We start from the raw sequence: 20,216 nt of genomic DNA on the forward strand, positions 1-20,216 counted from the left end.
TCTGAACAGTAGCAATAGTATGTGATTTAGCTGCATTGCAGTGTTTCATTTAATACAGCACTGATGTAATTGTATCTGTTCCAACTTTAAAACATCAGACAAAATTAAATATTATGCTGTCTTTCACCATTTATGTGTTTGCAATATATGGGATATTTTAATTATGCCATATCACCAACCTTGTACAGTAATTTACCTGCTAAAAGGTTGTATTCATTCTTGGTTGTTTCTGCATAGAAATGCTATTGGTGCAGTGCAATAATAAGCAGCTTTAGTAATTGGTCAAGGTCAGCGGCAGCACTAATGGCCTTTTATCGATGTTGTAATCTGTGAACATTTTAACATGTGGGCAGTTTCATCATGCTGCAGTGTATTGGCAGAGGTTTAAAGATTCCATTCATGATTAATGTTGAGCTCAGTCTGGGAGCTTTGGGGGGGAAGCAGAGGCAGTTCCGCAGGGCTCCCGTTTTCCTGCAGCTTCATTTCCAAGGAATATAGCTTTTATTTTTCTGTCCACCTTATTTACCCAGAGGTTCAGGATTTTGCTTCAGAGCAGGCCAATTTCATGCCTGTTGAGCTACTAGAGCGATGCCATTGATTACTGTTCTCCATAGGGCGGAGGTTCTGATCCCAGCTTGGTTCTCTGTCTGACAGGAAGTTTGTGTCATTACCTTCCCTCTTTTATCCCAGCTCTGAATGAGATTCTCAAATGGCAATCAGAGTTTATCAGGCCCCAGGGACTACTTTCTGCCGTGTCCGCAGTCCAGGTACAAACAAAAAGGGACAGGTTGGACAAAAATCAATATGGTTCCTCCTTACCCCAAGTGTAGGCCATAAGCCAGGACACATTTGGTGTTTGAACATTTTAATTCTTTAATATTGCTAATAGTTCATGTAGCTGGCAAGTGCTATATACCTGACTGAACAGACATTTTTTATTTATAACATTTGGCAGATGGTTTTATCCAGAGCAACAGATTTAGTCAGGTTGTGTTTGGGGTCTTGCTGAAGGCCTTTTATAAATGTAGTGAAGTGTCATTGCCAAAGCAAGGAACTGAAATCCAGTCTGCCAGTAGAAGGCACTGCTGTTGCCCTCAAAACTATACCCACTGCTCTGCCTCATTTGGCAAAAATATACCATCTCACTTAGGGCTGGGCAAATAATGGAAATCGACATTCAGTACATCAAATTGACATAATCTTGCCTATAACAACTATATTGACTATTTTTATTCTGTTAACCTCCCGATTGTGTGTTCATGTACTGCCCCTTTAAAGCCATGCTACCAAGCTGTAGTCACATGATTCTGCCCCATTGCAGAATCATGATCTGCCACATTGAAGCAACCTAAATACAGAGGCCGACCAAGCAACTTAAGCAGCTCGTACCAAAGACGTGCTGTTTTGACTATAATTAAGACGGCACTGAACAAAAAGAAGTCAAATGTAAACACTGAGAAATAATCACTGAGAATAATCTCAGTTAAGATATTAGTGGTTATATATGAATGCTTTTTTCCATGAACTCTATTGTATAAGTGGCTCTTTATTCACTGTTCCCTACATTGTTCACAATGTAGATTATAATAAAATTAATTCATGAGGGTAGAAGAATTTCAGACATTATGCTGCATGTGGGTTTTTAACAAACCATGCAGTGTATGTGTATTATGTGTAACTGCTATTTGCTAAGCTAGATCCGTTGTACACTGCAAATTGCAGTGCATTATGGGATTGTTTGATACATGACCCGAAATAGTGCACTATATAGTGAAGGGCACAGTTTCAGCACTGGTCTGGTCTGACTTTGGGCTTTTTTAATATTATAAGGTTATTGAATATTAAATGTTAGTGTTTAGTAGAGTAGCAGGCATGGGAGCATGTTAAGGCTGAACTGTGTGAGAATTGTGAGGAGTGAAGGTGTTGCATTTTATAAATGCACATACAATGTTTGAATAGAAACTACAGTTACAAACAACACTAATACCTAAAATGGTGATGGACCCACGACTCCTGCAGCCTTTCAGCTTTCTGTTCAATTCAGTAAATTGAACAATTATTTGATAGGTTATCATTTGTCTTTGGGTATTTTAATGTTATTACAAATACTACGAGAGCACAGTGTTGTGAACCCAGTGTCATAAATGGAATGAAATCATGGACTGAGTGTATCACTTAATGTATTAAACTAAATTCTCCAGTGGATCTAGAGCCTAGAAGCTTGTACTGAATGATACAATATACGGTGTGTTGTTATATACTGTCATTTTAAGACAGATACATGCTTCCTTCTCTGTACTGCTCTATGAATTTCCCTCCCCCTAATTCTTCTTTCCCTGACCACTGTTTTTTTGGTCCTTGCTCTTCAGCTGGTGGGTGGTGAGTTTGACCTGGAGATGAACTTCATCATCCAGGATGCAGAGAGCATTAGCTGCATGGTGGAGCTGCTGGAGCACTGTGACGTGACATGTCAGGCGGAGATCTGGAGCATGTTCACCGCCATCCTGCGCAAGAGCGTCCGCAACCTGCAGACCAGCACCGAGGTGGGGCTCATCCAACAGGTGCTGCAGAAGATGAGCTCTGTCGACGACATGATTGCAGGTACCAGCCACCAGCCGAGCACACACAAATCCTCTGCCTTTTATAAAACATGAAATAAGTGTTGCACAGGGGGCCATGAGGCCTGAGCTCACTGCCATAGCTGGGAAATATTACATAAAAAAAAAATATTGTGAAAAATAAATTTAATTATTCTTTCATTTTTTTCCCCTGAGGCCCGTGTTTTTGTGATTTAGTAGAAAACAAAATTCCATATCTCTTGCCTATTTTGCAACCTCTCTTTGTGCTCGCTAAATTAATTCATATATTCCAGTAAAAATTAAATAATCCCTCTTTCTCATGTAAAGCTCATGCTGTTCACATACTGCCTTAGATTTTATTCAGAGTGGCAATAAATATGAAAACATCATTCATTCATTTATTGTCCGCAACCACTTATCCAGTTCAGGGTCGCAGTGTGTCCGAGAGATCACTGGGCACAAAGCTGGAACACACTCCGAATGGGGCACCAGTCTATTACAGGGCACCACACACACTCACATTCCTCAAAGCATAAGTGTTTTAAAATGTAATAAAATAGTTTTGTACGCTTATTGTACATTAATATATATAGACTGCTTTATCTTTGTATTTCTATAGAATTAATTGTAGTGTGTTCACTAATACACAATGTATTGTAGTGCCTTCAATAGCGTAGAATTCATTGCATTAAATTGGTATTCAGTGCATTGTTTAATAATATATGGGTGTTAATGAGGGTCTGTCATTTAGGAGATGCACACATGTATATGCAATGCTTGTAATGGGAAGAAATCTGCATTTTATGCTGTAACACAGAATAGACATGCTCAACTTGACAAGATAATAGTCTTGTGTCTGACAAAAAACATTTAAAGTTGTTTTTACAACTTTCAAGGTCATAAGCAGCAACATTAAAAGAGAACTTTGAGACACCATACAGACAATCTTCCAAAAGTCAGTTAGGAAATATGATACTATTTAGGATTTAAAGGGTGTTGAACAGTCAAGGCTCACTGGTTTTTACAGCAATTAATGTTCCAGTTCACTGAAAAGATCCTGAGAAGGGGATGCCCTGGAAAATGATTCCCTGAGCAGTACCTTATCTACAGAAGTAAGAGGACCACGCTTGGTGTTAAAAAACTGAACTTTTCTTTATAATCCTTTAAGGTAGGGTTTGTCAGAAAACTAAAAAATGTTGCAGAGAAGGCTACTGGTGTTACCTTCATTTTAGTTGTGCACAAGTCTGCAGTGATATCAGAGCACCACTGGACTTGATTTATTAGTTAAATTTAGGACGTCATAAGCCTTCAGAAGAGTTCCACGATCATATATTATCACCTCTTCTGTGATTTGGAAGTGAATTTACCTTCTTATTCCGCAGCTTTGCTTTTTTAACCTTCCAGTTATACCTAAAACATTGCAGTAATATCAAGCAACAGAATAGAATTGATTCACCATTTAATGTAGAACTGGAAATTAACCAGCTACCTACCGAGGCATCAGCACACTACTATTAATGTTTTATGCTTGTTATGAAATAAAGGGTTATAATACATACTAAGATAATACAATTGTCATAATAATATTTTTTAAAGGAGGAAATACTGACATTTGTGGGTAGGACTGAGATCCCCTACTCCTAGGCAAAAAGGAAAGTGAATAGTTTTTGTTGCTTGGGTTACAGTATAAATCACAGGACAAAACTTCAAAAAAAAGTTTGAAAAACCCTGCTTTAAAAGTGAGGCAAATGGATGTAATACATAATGCATTTTATTGTAATAATTCCACGGAAAAGGTGAGTTGAGATGTTTTAAATATATTACAAAATATGGAAGGTTAAAAATATTCTCATCTGAAAAAGGTGTGGCAACCACTACTGTAATTTTGGGAACCACTACTGTAAGGTATGTCTAAGCTTTGCATTAACGACCTCTCAAATGTATAATGAATTATTTTAATGAATGCTTGTGTGTAATCACATTCACGGGTCCCATTTAATTAAAAACAAATATAATGTTTTTTCATAAAAGAACAAGAAGCTTTCTTTGTCTGTTGTTTGATGTATGCACTAATCCTCAGCCTCAGACCCTCATTTTTGGCAAAAAAGACAGGACCCAATTTCTCTCTACAACACTCTTACTGTGGTCCTGTGACCAATATGTCTATATAATTACGAGCAGCCGACCATGCAGTTGGGCTAATGCGGCGCTAATGTGTAAAATTACTTTTGTAAGCACATTGAGGAGAAAGTCTCCTCTCTGTGTCCTTTTGACAGATCTACAGAAGAGTACACGAGTCAGTATGCTACTATACTTTTTTTTTTTTTTCTTCGTCCTCACATACTAATGATAAAGCAGGTTGGGTATTTGCAAAATCAGAATAGCAGAGTTGTATTCTTATCTCTGAGCAGAAATGTACTTTAACTCCTGATTTAAACTTTCATCAAATGAATTTCTTAGTGAGAAGAACCCAGAATATTGGATCAAATGTGGTATTTGTGTTCTGTGCTCACTTCAGACTTATTACATTAATTAAAGACAAGGCAAGGTGTGGTAGACTCACAGTTACATTTGCAGCAGACAACATCATTTTAGATATATGGCACCTGAAGGAACTGACTTGTAATTAATTCACTCTCTCACATTTAACAAGGCACTCATCAGCATTTCAATGGCATACATTGCTCTTTTTGGGGCTGTTATAAAAGGAAGCTTTTACAATAAAAGTTCAGATAACCACAAGGGGATAGTAGCTTCAGTGTTTGAGCAAAACAAGCTAAAAATTGTTTTAAAAAATTGCTTGACTTGTTGCGATCAATGGTCTTTGGTTTATGAAATTATTAGGTGTTGTTGCTTAAATTATATTTAACTACTCTATAAGGATAATAGTATTGAGACATCTAAACATTACACCTACAGGAGATTTTATGACATCCCATTCTAAATCTACAGGCATTATATGGAGTTGGTCGAACCTTTGCAGCTACAACACTTCTGAAGAAGGCTTTCTCTATAATTTTAGTGTGTGTATTTGGGAATCTTTGCCTAATTATCTGAGCAATTTTAAAGGCAGACACTGATGTTCTGGGTCATCCCAAAGGTGTTCGACTAGGTTGAGGTCAGGGCTCTGCAGGCCAGTCAGTTTCTTTCACACTAAACTCTACCAGTCATTATGGACCTTCATGTACCTTGCTATGTGCACAGGGGCACCATCATACCAATCTAAATGGGACTTTCCCAAACGTTGGGCAAAAACAGTTATCCAAAATATCTTGGTATGATGAGGCATTAAGTCCTTTCACTGGAGCTAATGTGCCTTGGCAAGTACCTGAAAAACAAACCCCATTGCAGTATCCCACCTCCACCAACCTTTACACTTGTCACACAGAAGTCAGGTAGGTAAAGTTCTCCTGGCATTCGCCAAATCAAGACTTGTCCATCAGACTGCCAGATCACATTGGGCCCCAACATATCTATTATGTTTTAGGCCCCCTGTCAGTCATAGGCCCTTGAAATCATCCCCAACCTCTGTACGCTGTACGGTGCCCCTATACCTAAATTTTATTTTGCTCATTGCCTTGATGCACATCATCTGCATGAGTTTGCAAGACTCAGCATTTTTAATGAGCCTTAACCTAGCTCATTATATTATAGTATTTTATGCTGTTCTTTCTCCTCTCTCCATCTATCTCTTCTGCTCCTCTTCAACAAGATAGCTTATATCCAGTACAATTTATATATATATATAAATATATATGTAGAATAGCACTGTGTTCTTCAGCACAGATGTTGAGCAGCATATTGAGGTTTTTGTGTGCGTGCGTGTGTGTGTGCCCGTGCAGGAGAAAAGTGAGAGGTAGAGAGCAATAAATGGCATTATGCCTCTCATATTAAATTGAAATATCCTCTTGTTTATTTAGGTCAGTGGTTCTAAATAATCCTGAAGTACCACTGACATGAATGTTGTAATGTTCTCCCTGCTCTAAAACTCACAGTCCCACTCAGGAAGGGGTTGGTAATTAGTTCATAGCTTGCCTCAGGTGTGTTTGAAGCAGGGACTCTCTAAAATATATAGGGGCAATCAGAGCCCCATTGTTATGGTTGCAGATCAAACAAATAAAATGCAGAGGTTAAGGAAAATACAAACCCTTTTAAAGGCACAGAATTTGAGCCTCAAACTCACCCACCTTTAGGAAAAAAAATACAAAAACAACACCTCAGTTGAACTTGTATGAAAGTTCAACTTCGTTAAAAATCACATTCGTGTTTGAAATAAATCTGATAAAATAATAATCTATGAATAGGCCCTTGGTTGTCAGTGTATCTCTCAATTTTTCAATTCAATTCAATAAGCTTTATTGGCATGACCTTATTTACATACAGTATTGCCAAAGCATTAAAACAACAATATTGATTATTTAAAAGGAAATAATAATTAATAATAATTTACAAAGTAATAATAAATAAACAATACAAATAATGATTATATTGATAAAAGAGCAATCTAAGGAACAGCGGGTGTCAAGGTACATGTTAAAACATTAAAAGAAATAATAATGTATAACAGTTGAACCTAAATTAACATTCTCTCTCTCTCTCACACAGATCTCTTAGTGGACATGCTAGGAGTGCTGGCGAGTTACAGCATCACAGTCAAAGAGCTGAAGCTTCTGTTCAGCATGCTGAGAGGAGAGAATGGCATATGGGTTAGTAGTTACTTATTGTTTTCTTTATTATTTTTATTGTTGTGAACACAATATAATAGTTTTTAAAATTTCAATTTGAGGTAAAGCCCCATATTCATCACTGGCTAAAAACGCTGGTCTAGGCTTTAGTGCTCTCTTCACTCTGCAGTCATATTCATGATGTGATGGTTAGGAATTGACGGTGGATCAGCACTTTTAGGAAATTAATAGATGACTTCAGAGTCCAAGCTGCTCTGCAGCATGTGGTCAACGCTGTGGTCCTGGGCAGCACTTTGAGTGAATCAATCAAGCTTTCTTACAGCCAGGTTGGAGTGATGGACAGCTCATTGATGGATAAAAGTTGTGGGATTTGGGATGATCGCATACATGAATATGACCCCTTTTTTCTCTCCACTTATGATCTCATGAATTCTTAATAAAATGGACCTCCTCCTTCATTTGTTGCTACTTACTTAACCTTACTGCATTACTTCCCTACGCTTCCTGTCTTTGCTTATATCTATGGTCTGTTTATATATATATGTAATTATATATATATATGTATATATATATATTTTTTTTCCTCTCTTTCTCACCTTCTCACACACTCTCTCTCTTTTGATCACCCTCTCCCTTAATCTCTCTGATTTGCTTTCCTCTGTTTTTATTTTTTGTTTTTTGACCACTATGCCCTTCTTGCTACATCCTGCTTACACCATCCCTTCATCTTTTATTTTATTATTATTTAATTTTGCTATTTCTCTTAACCTCAATCCCTCCTAATGGCTCTCCTTTTTCCTGTAATTTTTTTTTTCTGTCTCCCTGTTTGTGGCCATCCCGCTGCTCGGCCGGCTGTAGCCGAGGCACGCCATCAAGCTGCTGTCTGTCCTGAACCAGATGCCTCAGAGACATGGCCCAGATACTTTTTTCAACTTTCCTGGACGCAGTGCAGCGGTGAGGAACACTATCCACTGTCCTACAGTCAACACTAACATATCAGACTAAATCTCCACTGAAGTTACATATGGAAGGGAATACATGCATCAGATTTAACACTGGTCTGTAGTGTCAAAATACTTTTAGGATGCACTGTATTGTTAGTGAATTCACCTGCATTAACATGTACCCTTGGGCACAGACATTGAGTAGTGTACACACAGTTTGTATAATCTCGATGGAATCATAGAATATAATAGAACAATTTAATAAGACTAAGGTCACCCTGCTCAATGGTAAGTCTTGGCTAAAGGGACTTATATGTGAATATTTCTAGCACTCCACTAACTAAAGTAACTGACCTCACCCTTTGCTCCCAGAAGCCCTCATGCTGTTTTGCTTACACAGTATTTTCCAGCTTTTCTCTGTTTTGTGAGGTGCATAATGAACTGTGCCGCTTATCTGACCTGGACTGACCACCACTGGGTTAGTGGTACAGTCTATCATCACAAAATGCAGAATGAAATGATATAAGCGAATCTCGCAGTAGCACTTTCACATTTTCTGTTTTTCTCTGTGCAGTGCGATTCAAACCCAGCAACATAATGCTGCTGCAAAACAAATTTCATAATTATAAGGGTTACACTGACCCCTTCTCTGTGTTTGTATTTCGGAAATGGATGTAATTATGTTGTAAAATGCTATGACACTTATTGTTTTTGCCAGCATTTTGTTTTATTGTAAGATCAAGAGTTGCCATGACCAAGAATGTTGCTGGCAATGCATTTTGCCCATACTGATAAAAAGGCACAAACCCTTACACGAACTTGTATAGTGCAAAATTATATTTAAAGTTCTTTTTAAATTATATTTAAAGATCTTTTTTAGGTTTTTACGACAACAGGGCAACAGTTTGTTTTTGTTTTTCTGTGATGGACTGCTTTATATGTGTAACAATTTTAGACTTCCATTCATGTCAGTTTCTGGTTTCTCTGTAGGCCATCGCTTTGCCTCCCATTGCTAAGTGGCCTTACCAGAATGGTTTCACTCTCAACACATGGTTCCGCATGGACCCTCTCAACAATATCAACGTAGACAAGGACAAGCCCTACCTGTACTGGTACGTAAAAGCTGATTTCATCCTGAAACAATTTAACTCTAATCCTCTGATCTAGCACTAGCTTTCAGTTCTGCCAGCTTTGGTTTTAATATTCCTTTAGAACCATCAATGCAAATCTGAGCTTAGTGCAGCATTGTCCCTGCAAAGTTTCCTTCGAAACACCTGCAATCTCAGGAGTGTTAAGCTGGAAGAATAAAGGCATTTATGAGAAATTGTTTCTCTTTTTGTGGTGGGAGCTGTCTCTTCTGGCTTGGCCTAAGGGGGAGCCATGGCTAATTTTGCTCAGTGTTGACCTACATTTCACAAGAAGAAGAAAAAAAAATCACTGGAAGCTGTCCTAGAGTGTGGAGTAGGTAAATATATGAATAGCTAAATGTCACAAGGAGCTGCTAAGCTGGACGCTTTGTTGATTCCAGAAACAAACCATCCTGAGCCACTGGGGGCACCTCCTCAGCCTTCCATAAGAAGCTTCATTAGGTCTGACCTTTTGAATTAATTACACAGTCGCCTGCACAAAGCATCGAAAGGGTGGCTTTCACGGTTTTCAAACAAAAACCCAAACGGCTTTATTAATGTGAATGGCAAAATATCACGCTTGTGGTGTTTGTATAAATAGCATGGCACCTTTTCATGTTGAATGGACAAGAAAGAGCTGTAAAAGCTATGATGACTCTTTCAGCTTGATTAAGTTTGAGAGTTTTCAGTCTGCTTGCATTCTATATATTGTCTGATTCAAGCGCAGGACACTTCAAGATCTGTGTTGTACTTGCACACAAGTGTACACCTTGAAAGCTTGTTTAAGTTCTGCTGGGTCACTGGAATCAGAAGTTTACTCCAATTTGACTGTAGATGTAAAATCACATTTTTGCTGGTTTTATCACTTAAAATATTCCATCAATTTTAGTTTGATTTTGTCTAATATTGATGGAATACATTTTTATTGAAAGTAATAGGCTGTACACAACCAGAAGCAAGCTCTCTTCCAAAGTTCCCAAGTTGATCAACGTTTGTGTTTCAATGCAGTTTTCTTTACAGTGCATTGGAGAAATATGAAAAATCATAAATAACACACATGCTCACAAGATTTTTGTGTGGGATATCGATTTTTAGCATTTCTATTGGTGTCTTTGCTTATAAAGATAGAAAAACAACATACGTGTTCATAGTAGATGTTTAAAAAGAATTACTCTTAACATTGGTGGACTGTTCCGCAACATTGAAAATAGTGTTTACAAGACAGAGCACATTTCGATGTAGCTGACTTTAGCTTACAAATTCAGAGGGGTTCATGTGCTGCTTCCTGGTCGGAATCTCATTTTTCACATAAAACCAACACCACTTGAATGCAGCAGTACATTCTAGCATCTGACGCTACTGCAGTATTTAAGGTGTAAGTACTGAAACCACAAGTAAATTCAAGGCCTAAAGGAAAGGATGCAATTCCCAGCTACTAAAATCAAGATATGAATAATGCCAAATAAATAAAATATAGCTACAGTAGCATTAACTTACTGATAAAAGAGTCTTCTTATTTCCCATTTCCAGTTTTTACTCTGAGGATTTTATTGAGTTGAAGGTGGCGAATGAGAAATTTTTTTGAAAATGTAGTCGCAATCATATCCTCGTTGATGAAAATGAAACATTGTGTGAATTTGTTTTTTTGCTCCTAACATTCTTTTCTTTCTAAAATGGGCAATGCTAGATTCTTATTGACTGAACAGAGGAGTAAAATGGAAATGTCTGTGTATTTTTGCTGTTCTTTTGAACTGTGTGAATCTCTGGTAATGCTGAAATCAGCATGTAATCGTGTGTGTGTGTGTGTGTGTGTGTGTGTTGCGTTGCTGTGGTAGAGAGAGAGAAAATAGTGCAGTCCTAGGCCTGATAACCCATCGTCTTATCGACACAACCCAGCTTCCTCTGCAAACACTGCTGCAACATGCTGCCAAACACAAGCAGCCATGTTAGTTTGATTGCAGCCAGCAGGCTTGATGATGAATTTTGTTCTTCTGAGGGGAAATACAGATGTTATTATTATTATTTTTTTTTAGGTGCTCGAGACCATGTTCTGTTTTCAAAATGAAAAATAACAAATGGGATGACTTCATATTCTGTTACTGCTGAGTCATCACTGGTGGAAAGGACAGCAAGAGACTGCTGGCTGTGAAGTGAAAAAATACAGACACTTATTGAAGGCATGAATGTTTTAATGAATGTCTGGACACAGAACTGTGGTTTGGAGAAACTGGATTACAAGCTGATTTATGCAGGCTTAGATATGCTGAAGATGTTTTGAAAGAGATAATAAAATAGAGGGGTGGGGGGTGAAAAACAATCAGCATATTCCCAGACTCTCGTCATTTAGTTGGTACCCATACTGCCTACTTTTAAATGAACAGAAAACATGCATGGTCTTAAGTCAAATGTGAAGAAAAAGATCCTGTGATTATTGTTTACAGTGTGTTTACCATGTCCCAATATTATTTTTAAGTAATTAAAACATAACCTATGCCATAAACTTTGTGGTGTGAAAACCAATGAAATGTTGAACTAAAAATGACCTATAGGACTGGAGGCAACGATAATCCTAGACTGATAATTTATAAAATATATATTCTATATTATATATAACTGATAATTTATAACCTGCCCTGTTGTGTCCTATACTGATATTATACTAGACCAATTTACTCTAATACAATTTACTATACTAAATAAAGTTTGAAACTTTAGGCAGAGGACTTCCAATCCAGGCTTTGGATCCAGGTTCCATGACAGGATTTTAAAATGGCCAGCCACAACTGCTAATGTACTTGACTGAACCTGGATCAATGTTTGTATTTGGAGAGCTGCTCTAGAGAGTTATCATTTATTTAACTGGAATAAGGTGTTAAATTGGACATTTTCATATTTAGCAGAATTACACATAATGTTAATAGTATGTACCATTAGAAGTGAGAGGTTCCTGTCAGGTCCATGTTCTGCTCAAGCCATTTTTGTTTTCTAAAATGTATTCTGAAGAAAATAATGTGTCTTTAATCCAGTCTTATATTACCTATTTATGGAAAAAAAAAGGGAAATGGATATATTAATGCGTTTAAAAAAAAAAAAAAAAAATATATATATATATATATATATATATATATATATATATATATATATATATATATATATATATATATATATATATATATATATAATATTCCTGAATATGAATGTCTTGCAAGGGCATCTGTCAAAGTGTGGAATATATTAGGCAACTAGTGAACAAGCTGATGTGTTGGAAGCAGGAACAATTGTGAATATTTCGGACTGAACACTATGTGCTTTACTCACTGCTCATCCTCCCTCCTTTAACACAACACAGTAACTTTACCACCATGCTTGGAATTAGTTATTTTCAATTGGATGTGTTCAGATTTTATTTTATTTTATTTTTTAACTCTGCACTGTAGGAAACGGTGTCTATAACTGCAGGCATGCAGGGTCATATTACATTTTTCAACTTTTGTGTGCAATATTGCAGGCAAAGCAAACAGGACCCTGTATAGGAGAACAGCACTGTTCTGTTCAGCCATATTTCACGTTCCAGTTTGTGAGCTAAATTTGGAACTGTTTGGCGCATTTCCGCAGACATAAACTGGTTCGCGAACCAGAAAAATGTGTTCCCAGCTGGAACCAAAGAACAGTAGGTTCTTCAGCGTGAACCATGGCTGAATAATAGGAAATAAGACAAGAACAGGCTTCGGTTATATGTGTGTCTGGCACGTTGGCCAGAGCTCTGCGTTGGTTAGTTTACAAGCTCAGCAGGACCGCTCTGAACTTGGCCAAATTAACACATGTATTATATCTCACAGAGACTGATGAGTTTGTCTTATTTAGCATGAGGGTGTGACTTTTTTATTTTATTTATTTTTTTTTTTTTCCCACAACAACTATATGGCTAATGGGGTCAGGCAAAACTAGACTTGCATAATTAAAGTGCCCCTGATAGTTTCTTTTTGTTCTTGTTTTTCCAAATGCTTGCTATCAATTCCAAAACATTCCTAACTTTTCATAAATGAGGTTTCATTAAACAATATGACATGAATAATATGAATTTTTCCCCAAAGTTTATTAGAAAACTAATATTTTTTGGATGGAATGTGTATTTTGGAACAGTTACCCAAATAATAATAATAATAATAATAATAATAATAATAATAATGACAATAATAATAATAATATTAATAACAATAGTAATAATAATAATAATAATAATGTAGCAATGAATAATTTACTATTAAACACAAAAAAGCAAATTTTGTATTATGTGTTTTGTTTTTTCTTTCTTTTTAAACTTTGCCTTAAATTCCAACTCTCATAAGAAACAAATTGCTTTGTAGTCCCTCAACATACTAATTTCTGTACTCTATGGAGCAGGTCTCCATTGTGGGTGAACTCATCATGTTTAAAATATTGTAGTACAGAATCTCTGGTGCATCAATAGATGTCAGTGTAAGGGCTGTTTTATAACAGGGATGAAGAAACATTGAAGCGAATGACTGAAGCTCCGTTTTCAATAAGAGTCTTCTTTGAATCATAAACCACTCCAAACAACGCCTCACTATAAGGAAACATGTTCTTAGTTCTCTCTTTATAACTATTTCTACTGTTTATTCTTCCTCTCCTAGTTTCCGGACCAGTAAAGGGATCGGCTACTCTGCGCATTTTGTGGGGAACTGTTTGATAGTGACGTCACTAAAATCGAAGGGTAAAGGTTTCCAGCACTGCGTGAAGTATGACTTCCAGCCCAGGAAGGTGAGATTCTCAGCTTTCTTCATTATTATTATGTTGCCATTGTTCCATGGCTGTCATTTAAAACATGCAATGGCATCCCATTGACCAGTCTCAGATATCACATTTCTTTGCACTCTAATTGGTGCCTAGTAACTGCTGCTATCAGCCAATATGTCAGCTCTGAAGCTTCCGATATGGTCAAAACATGTCCCATAGCATTTGTACAAATTAGATCTAATAGCTCTGTAAGTAGAAAGTGTTTCTACCTTTTGCAAAAGGCAGAAAATAGTAAACCTGTTTTTAAAAATGTTGCCAACATTAGTCTGAGTTTTGTACTACTTTTAAACCAGTTGCAGGGCTGATAGCATTCTGGTGCCGCACCTGATCTCTGGCATACTAATTTGGCTGTGGGGGGGGGGGGGGGATTTCAGATACATTTCTAGAAAAATGTATCTGAAATAACAACATAATGTTTGTGTATAGGTGTTTATGCTACCGCCAACAAGTTTTTGAACCATTAAAAGCACTGCACTAGGCCCAGTTTCCCAAAAATATCTTTGTTAACATCTTAAAAATGTATTCTATTAAAAATTAATAATCTGTTCATCTCCACTACATATCCCTTCTGAAAGCAGTGGACCAACAACATAGAGATGAATGTAGATAGTAAGGTCAATGGAGACATTCATTCATACACTCAGGGTTGATACCTTTCTGGTATCATTTAATATGGGAATAATCCTTTATTGAACTTGATCTAATATGTAAGCTGGTATTAGTGTTCACCTTACTTTAAAATGTCTGTTAGCTAGGAAATATTAGTGTTATCAAAGGAAATTTTCAGGGGTAATTACCCATGTAAATACTTTCAGTAATATTTGCCTTAGTGATAATTACTGGATAAGCAGAGTTCCTCTATAGTTGAGCTAACTACTAAGAACACTGATTTAAAATACCTAGTGGGCATAAGCCTGTTTGGCATTGAATGTGAGTGTTGTCACCTTAGATTACTGAAGAAGCCAAGAAAAAAAAAATTCCAGTACAAAATTAAAGCAGTACTGTGTGTGCTGACTGCGTCGCCCCCCTTTTGAATAGTTTGTCTTGGCTTAATGAATTAGTAGTGCATAGCGGCAGACGGCGATACACAAGTTAGAATGGAATATAATGCTTAGTAGAAATTAGAATTTTACTTCTAGATTGATATACCACAGATTATGTTATCAAGCGGACGCAACGTGAGTACAGATGAAAGTGTTTGTTTTTTTTGTTTTTTTTGCATTTTTGCATCCCCTCTTTGCTCTTTTCCAGCCTCTGCTGGCTGATTGCAAATGCCCTGTGCTGTTGTGTGTTGTATGTATTTTGCTGGAATATGTGATGTTTCCCTTTTTGTCCTGCACTTGGGAATTGAATGGGATCAAAATCACATTGGATGTTTCTGCGGTTACCCTGGCTTGCCGGGTCTTTTTATTTATCTCTTTCCGGAGGCCATTTGGGATCCGAAAGGGTGTGGGAAAAGGAGCTGTTACTGTTTGGACAGTCATTTGTTCATCATAAGCTGAGATTCTCTGGCTCATGGCATTCTTTGTCACTGTTGGAGTGTGAAAGGTGCTGATAGTCTCTGTGGACCTGGTGTTTAGATGACAGGACTGAGCTTCAAGGTTATGTGAGTGTGAGATGGGCAGGGATTTGTGAACTTGGGCCCAGATCTTCAAACACTTGAAGTCAATCAGTCGCTCAAGCCTGTTGAGTAGGTCCTTGCCAATAAGTAAAGGAATGCTTTCAATAGGAGACACATATACAGGGTGAACCAAACGTATAGGCCCTATTGTTATGAGCACTCTTGCCACAGACTTTTTGATCCCAGTGTATAAGGCATAATTCAGTGGGAAAAGTTTTGTAACTGCAATCTCTGTAGGGCGTGTTGTGCTGCAGCCCACACTTCATCAAAGAGTGTGGATGACATCAGAGTGATGTCCAAGAGAGCTTCTTGTATAAGCTTCTTTTCCAGGACTGTGGTCAGGTGTAATCTATGAGCACCCCCCTTTTCTTTTAAATGGCCCAGGATCTGTGGTGCAGGTGGATCACCTTGAACAACCATGACATTAAGAGGAGTCTGATTTTCACCCCCCTGATTAAATTGGTCAGACGTGCCAGTCTGAAATGCAGGGGTCCTTGGGTCATGCTCAGTTTCACTTGAGGTGTCTGAAAAGAAGTCAGCTGTCTGACGCTCCTCTTTATACATGTGCGAAATCACCTGTTCAGTGGTTTCTGGAATTTCTGTGCTAATTCCAGATACTTCGGACATATTTGCATCGTCTGAGCTTTCACACTGGTGCCAGTTCTCATACCTGTTCTCGTTAGTCGAGTTAGGACAGGGGCTTTTGTCTAGGGTTTCGTCACGTGTGTGAGAGTTTTGGGGACATCTGTGGCCCACCATACTTTCCTTGGGTGCTGGATTCTCATGTCTACTGGCTGGGAATTTATTCTGACAGTGCCCTGACATTAACTCCCGCCAACTTCAACCTGGCAGCAAAGTATGTGCCATACTAGTTTTCACGCTCCAGCACCTCACAGCACAGCCTCAGGGGGGCAGCAGCTGGCCACAACACTTCAAACCCCCAACAACTTGCTCTTTGTCTCTGACTCACACTCTATCTCTCTTACATGTACTACTGTCCTTTTTTTTTTATTATTATTATTGCCCCTTCCATTAAGTTCTGTCTTATTTCTCGTATTGTCTTACTCTTTCCTTTAGTATTTTTCTTTCTCTCTAATAAATTCCGACTATTAAAGGAGATTATAATCAAAAAACACTTTTTATAAAATGACTTTCTGTTGTAATTCAAACTGTGAGTAAAATTACAGACAAGTAAAACTTCAGCCACATACAAACAATAGTTGTATATTTCCTCAAGCACACCATTCCACATTAAAAGATGCAGAGCTTCTGAACGTAAATAAACCAGAGAGAACTGTTTCCCCACAATTGTAGACATTTATTTTAACTGTGTCATAGACTCTCTGATTGTCTCTTACATTTTATATTCCCTTTTCGACTCTTATTTATCCCCTTTGAAGCAAGTAGATCATAGTTTTCTTTTCATTCTCATAATCTCTCTCTCACCCTCTTTTCTGTCTGCAACATCTGGTATGGTGTGACTTCCTCTCAGTCTGACCAGAATCCCTCACACCTCGTTAGATGACAAGTAGAAAAGGATTCGGATGGGAATTTCGGACAGCCTGCCTCCTGCAGGCTGCTCTCACAGGAGTGTAACAGAGCACTGTCTGCCTTTTAGAATGCTAGTTCAGTAGTTCCACTACCTGTTCACATGTACACACACAAACACACACTGCTTAACAATGAAACAGGCTCACCTAATTAGTGTTCTGCCCTATCCTGCAATTGAAACAGCTCTCATTTACATATGTCTTTTTTTTTATGTGTGCATGAGAGGGAGAGATATTCAAAATGTAGTCGTAGAAAAGAAGAATGCGAGAAAAGCCAATCAGTAAAAGACAGAAAGAGAGGCTGAGAGAGGATGAAATGGAACAGATCTGATCTGTTGGGTGATTGTCAGGTGCACTGATTGCACAAGAATCACATGTCAAGTTACAATCACTTCACTTGTGCCCACCTCAGAGAGAGAGAGAGAGAGAGACACGACTCAATCTCGGGAAAGAATGCACTTGGCATTTGAAACGATTTTCTTTGTGGAGGTGCTCTCATACAGCCAAGCACCCAAAAGGCCATTAAAGGAACTGTTGTAGCACACAATTACGTTTACACAACATTTTAATCCATTTGTTCTCTAGATCAGGGCTTTTCAAACCATGTGTCCCGACCCTTGGATGCATCATCAGAACAAATATAAAAAAGGATATTGCTTCATGCCCAGTCTGTAGGCAGCTCTGCACGGGTCTGCAGGTATATCTGAGGAGCACAGCTGGACTGAAGGTAAATTTAGGGCATCATTCGCCTTCAGAAGGGTTCCACAATCATATATATAATTACCAACACCTCTTCTGTGATATGAAGTAGAATTCCACTTCTTAATCAGCTTTTTCAAACCTTCCAGTTTCACATTAAATGTTGCAGTAGCCTCAGGCACTAAAATGTAATAGATTCACCATTTAATGTAGAACTGGGAATTAACTAGCTGCCATCTGAGATATCAGCATACTGCTGGTGCTGTTTTATGCTTGTTATGAAGAAAAATGTCATGTACATTAAATCTACATTAAACTAAGATAATATCGTTGTTATCACAGTTTTTAAAGAAGAAAATACTGACATTTGTGGGTTTATTTCCCAACAAGATCTGAGATCCTCTACCCCTAGGCAAAATGGAGGGGAATGGCTTAGTGGTAGAGGCAAGTGGTAAAATGGGATTCCTAATTCTGAATATTGTTAATAATGGTGTCAAGAAACAAATGGGTCAAAATCAATTTGATTTTGTTTTATAATATAGTAAACGATCAAAGTATGTGTTGCTTGGGTCCAGATAAAAATCTATGAAAAAAATGTGGGAAGCTTGGGAATAATGTTTGGAAAAACTGTGCTCTAGGTGGCCAAAAGTTCTTATGAATTCAAGGAAATACTGGGTACGAGACAGGTACATTGTCACTAAAAGTACAAACAGTGTAAATGTACATTTAAAACTACCACATGGGTGATTTGTAAGATTTTTTTTTTTTTCTTTCTTTAAAATGAAAGCACATAATATAAAGCAGAAAGGTGGCATATGAAATCAACACAACTTTAAAATCTACAATTATTGTTGAATATTTCACACTTATGTTCCCTAACTACAGATACTGAATATGTGCTCTTGTGGGTTGTGGGCCACAGTGACAGTTTCTTTTGAGAGTGTACTTTGCCCCAGCCCTCAGCCCTCAGCCCTTTGTTGCATAGACAGCCTGTACTCCTCTGGAAAGGCCTTACAATAGAGGCTGGAATTTTTCCTATGAGGAGCTGATGATATTCAGCCCCAAAAACAGTGAGGGCCAGGTACTTATGTGGGATAATTAGTTCTCTAACACATATAAACGCAAGTCTAACCTTAGCCTTGGCTTAATGGTTAGAGGACCAGACTTGGTACCAGAAGGTTGCCAGTTCAATCCCTAGGACCGGCAGGAACATCCATGGCTGAAGTGCCCTTGAGCAAGGCACTGAACCCCGAAAAGCTTGTCAGGTTTGGGGATGGCTGCTCATCGCCCACACACACCTGTGTGTGTGTATGTTCACTGCCACAGATGGGTTAAATGCGGAAGACACATTTCGTTGTACATTGTACAAATAATCACACATTATTATTATGCTGGGGACTTAATACATTTCCAGCTCATCTTATGTGCAGTGGCTCTAATGTGTCTCGTTGGTTTCATTATACAAACTGTGAGTGCATGACTGAAACCCTGTGTCCACATTGGACAATTTTCTAATTAGAGGAGTCTCTACAAACCCTTAGACATATAGGATACATGTCTACATGGACACCTCAAATAGGGTAAGAGGAAGAATTGTGCAAGGAACTATTTAATTGAAAATTGGAAGGCAAATGCTTTAGAGTAGCTTTAAACTTTGTGATGGTGTATTAACACTATTGGAAGAAGTGAAGACACAGATCACTGAGGAAGATAACAGCAAATCTCTCACCTCAAGAAACCAAGAAGCTCCTTATAAAGGAATATATAAAAGAAATGCATTTGTGAGGTCAGACACTGGTGTTGGATGAGAAGGCCTGGCTCACAGTCTCCGCACTAAATCCCAAAGGTGTTTTCTATTTGTTGAAGTCATGACTGGGTCAGGAGGTTAGATGCTGCCAGAATCAGACACTTATGCTCACATTTCTTGCTCATCAAATTATTTTCAGATTCGCTTCACTGATCTTACAGTCCTACAACTCAGACAGCCTTGGAAACATTCTCAGACTCAGGCTTGTGAAAGTATGTGTGGCTTTTGTAAGTGGAAAATGCCACAGAAAGAAAATGTGTGACATTACAATGTTGATATAATGATGCACCAAAATGAAAATTCTTGGCTGAAACAAAATTTAAATCGATACTAGATTTGCTGGAAAACCAGAAAACAATTAAACAAACATGAACACATAACTATAT

General features: G+C 37.9%; 1 protein-coding gene across 5 annotated transcripts in view; it reads left to right on the forward strand.

Moving 5' to 3' along the window:
* Window positions 1–20,216, forward strand: part of nbeaa (neurobeachin a) — a 214,335-nt gene that overhangs the window by 86,306 nt on the left and 107,813 nt on the right. For all 5 annotated transcript variants that reach the window (XM_066651728.1, XM_066651729.1, XM_066651732.1 and 2 more), the window contains exons 2-6: window positions 2,370–2,601; window positions 7,185–7,285; window positions 8,123–8,218; window positions 9,199–9,320; window positions 13,991–14,117. In XM_066651728.1, coding sequence (XP_066507825.1) covers window positions 2,370–2,601; window positions 7,185–7,285; window positions 8,123–8,218; window positions 9,199–9,320; window positions 13,991–14,117 — 678 coding nt within the window. The remainder of the gene's footprint in view (window positions 1–2,369; window positions 2,602–7,184; window positions 7,286–8,122; window positions 8,219–9,198; window positions 9,321–13,990; window positions 14,118–20,216) is intronic.

Source organism: Hoplias malabaricus, chromosome 18 (genome assembly GCF_029633855.1).
Source record: "Hoplias malabaricus isolate fHopMal1 chromosome 18, fHopMal1.hap1, whole genome shotgun sequence".
NCBI lineage: Eukaryota > Metazoa > Chordata > Actinopteri > Characiformes > Erythrinidae > Hoplias > Hoplias malabaricus.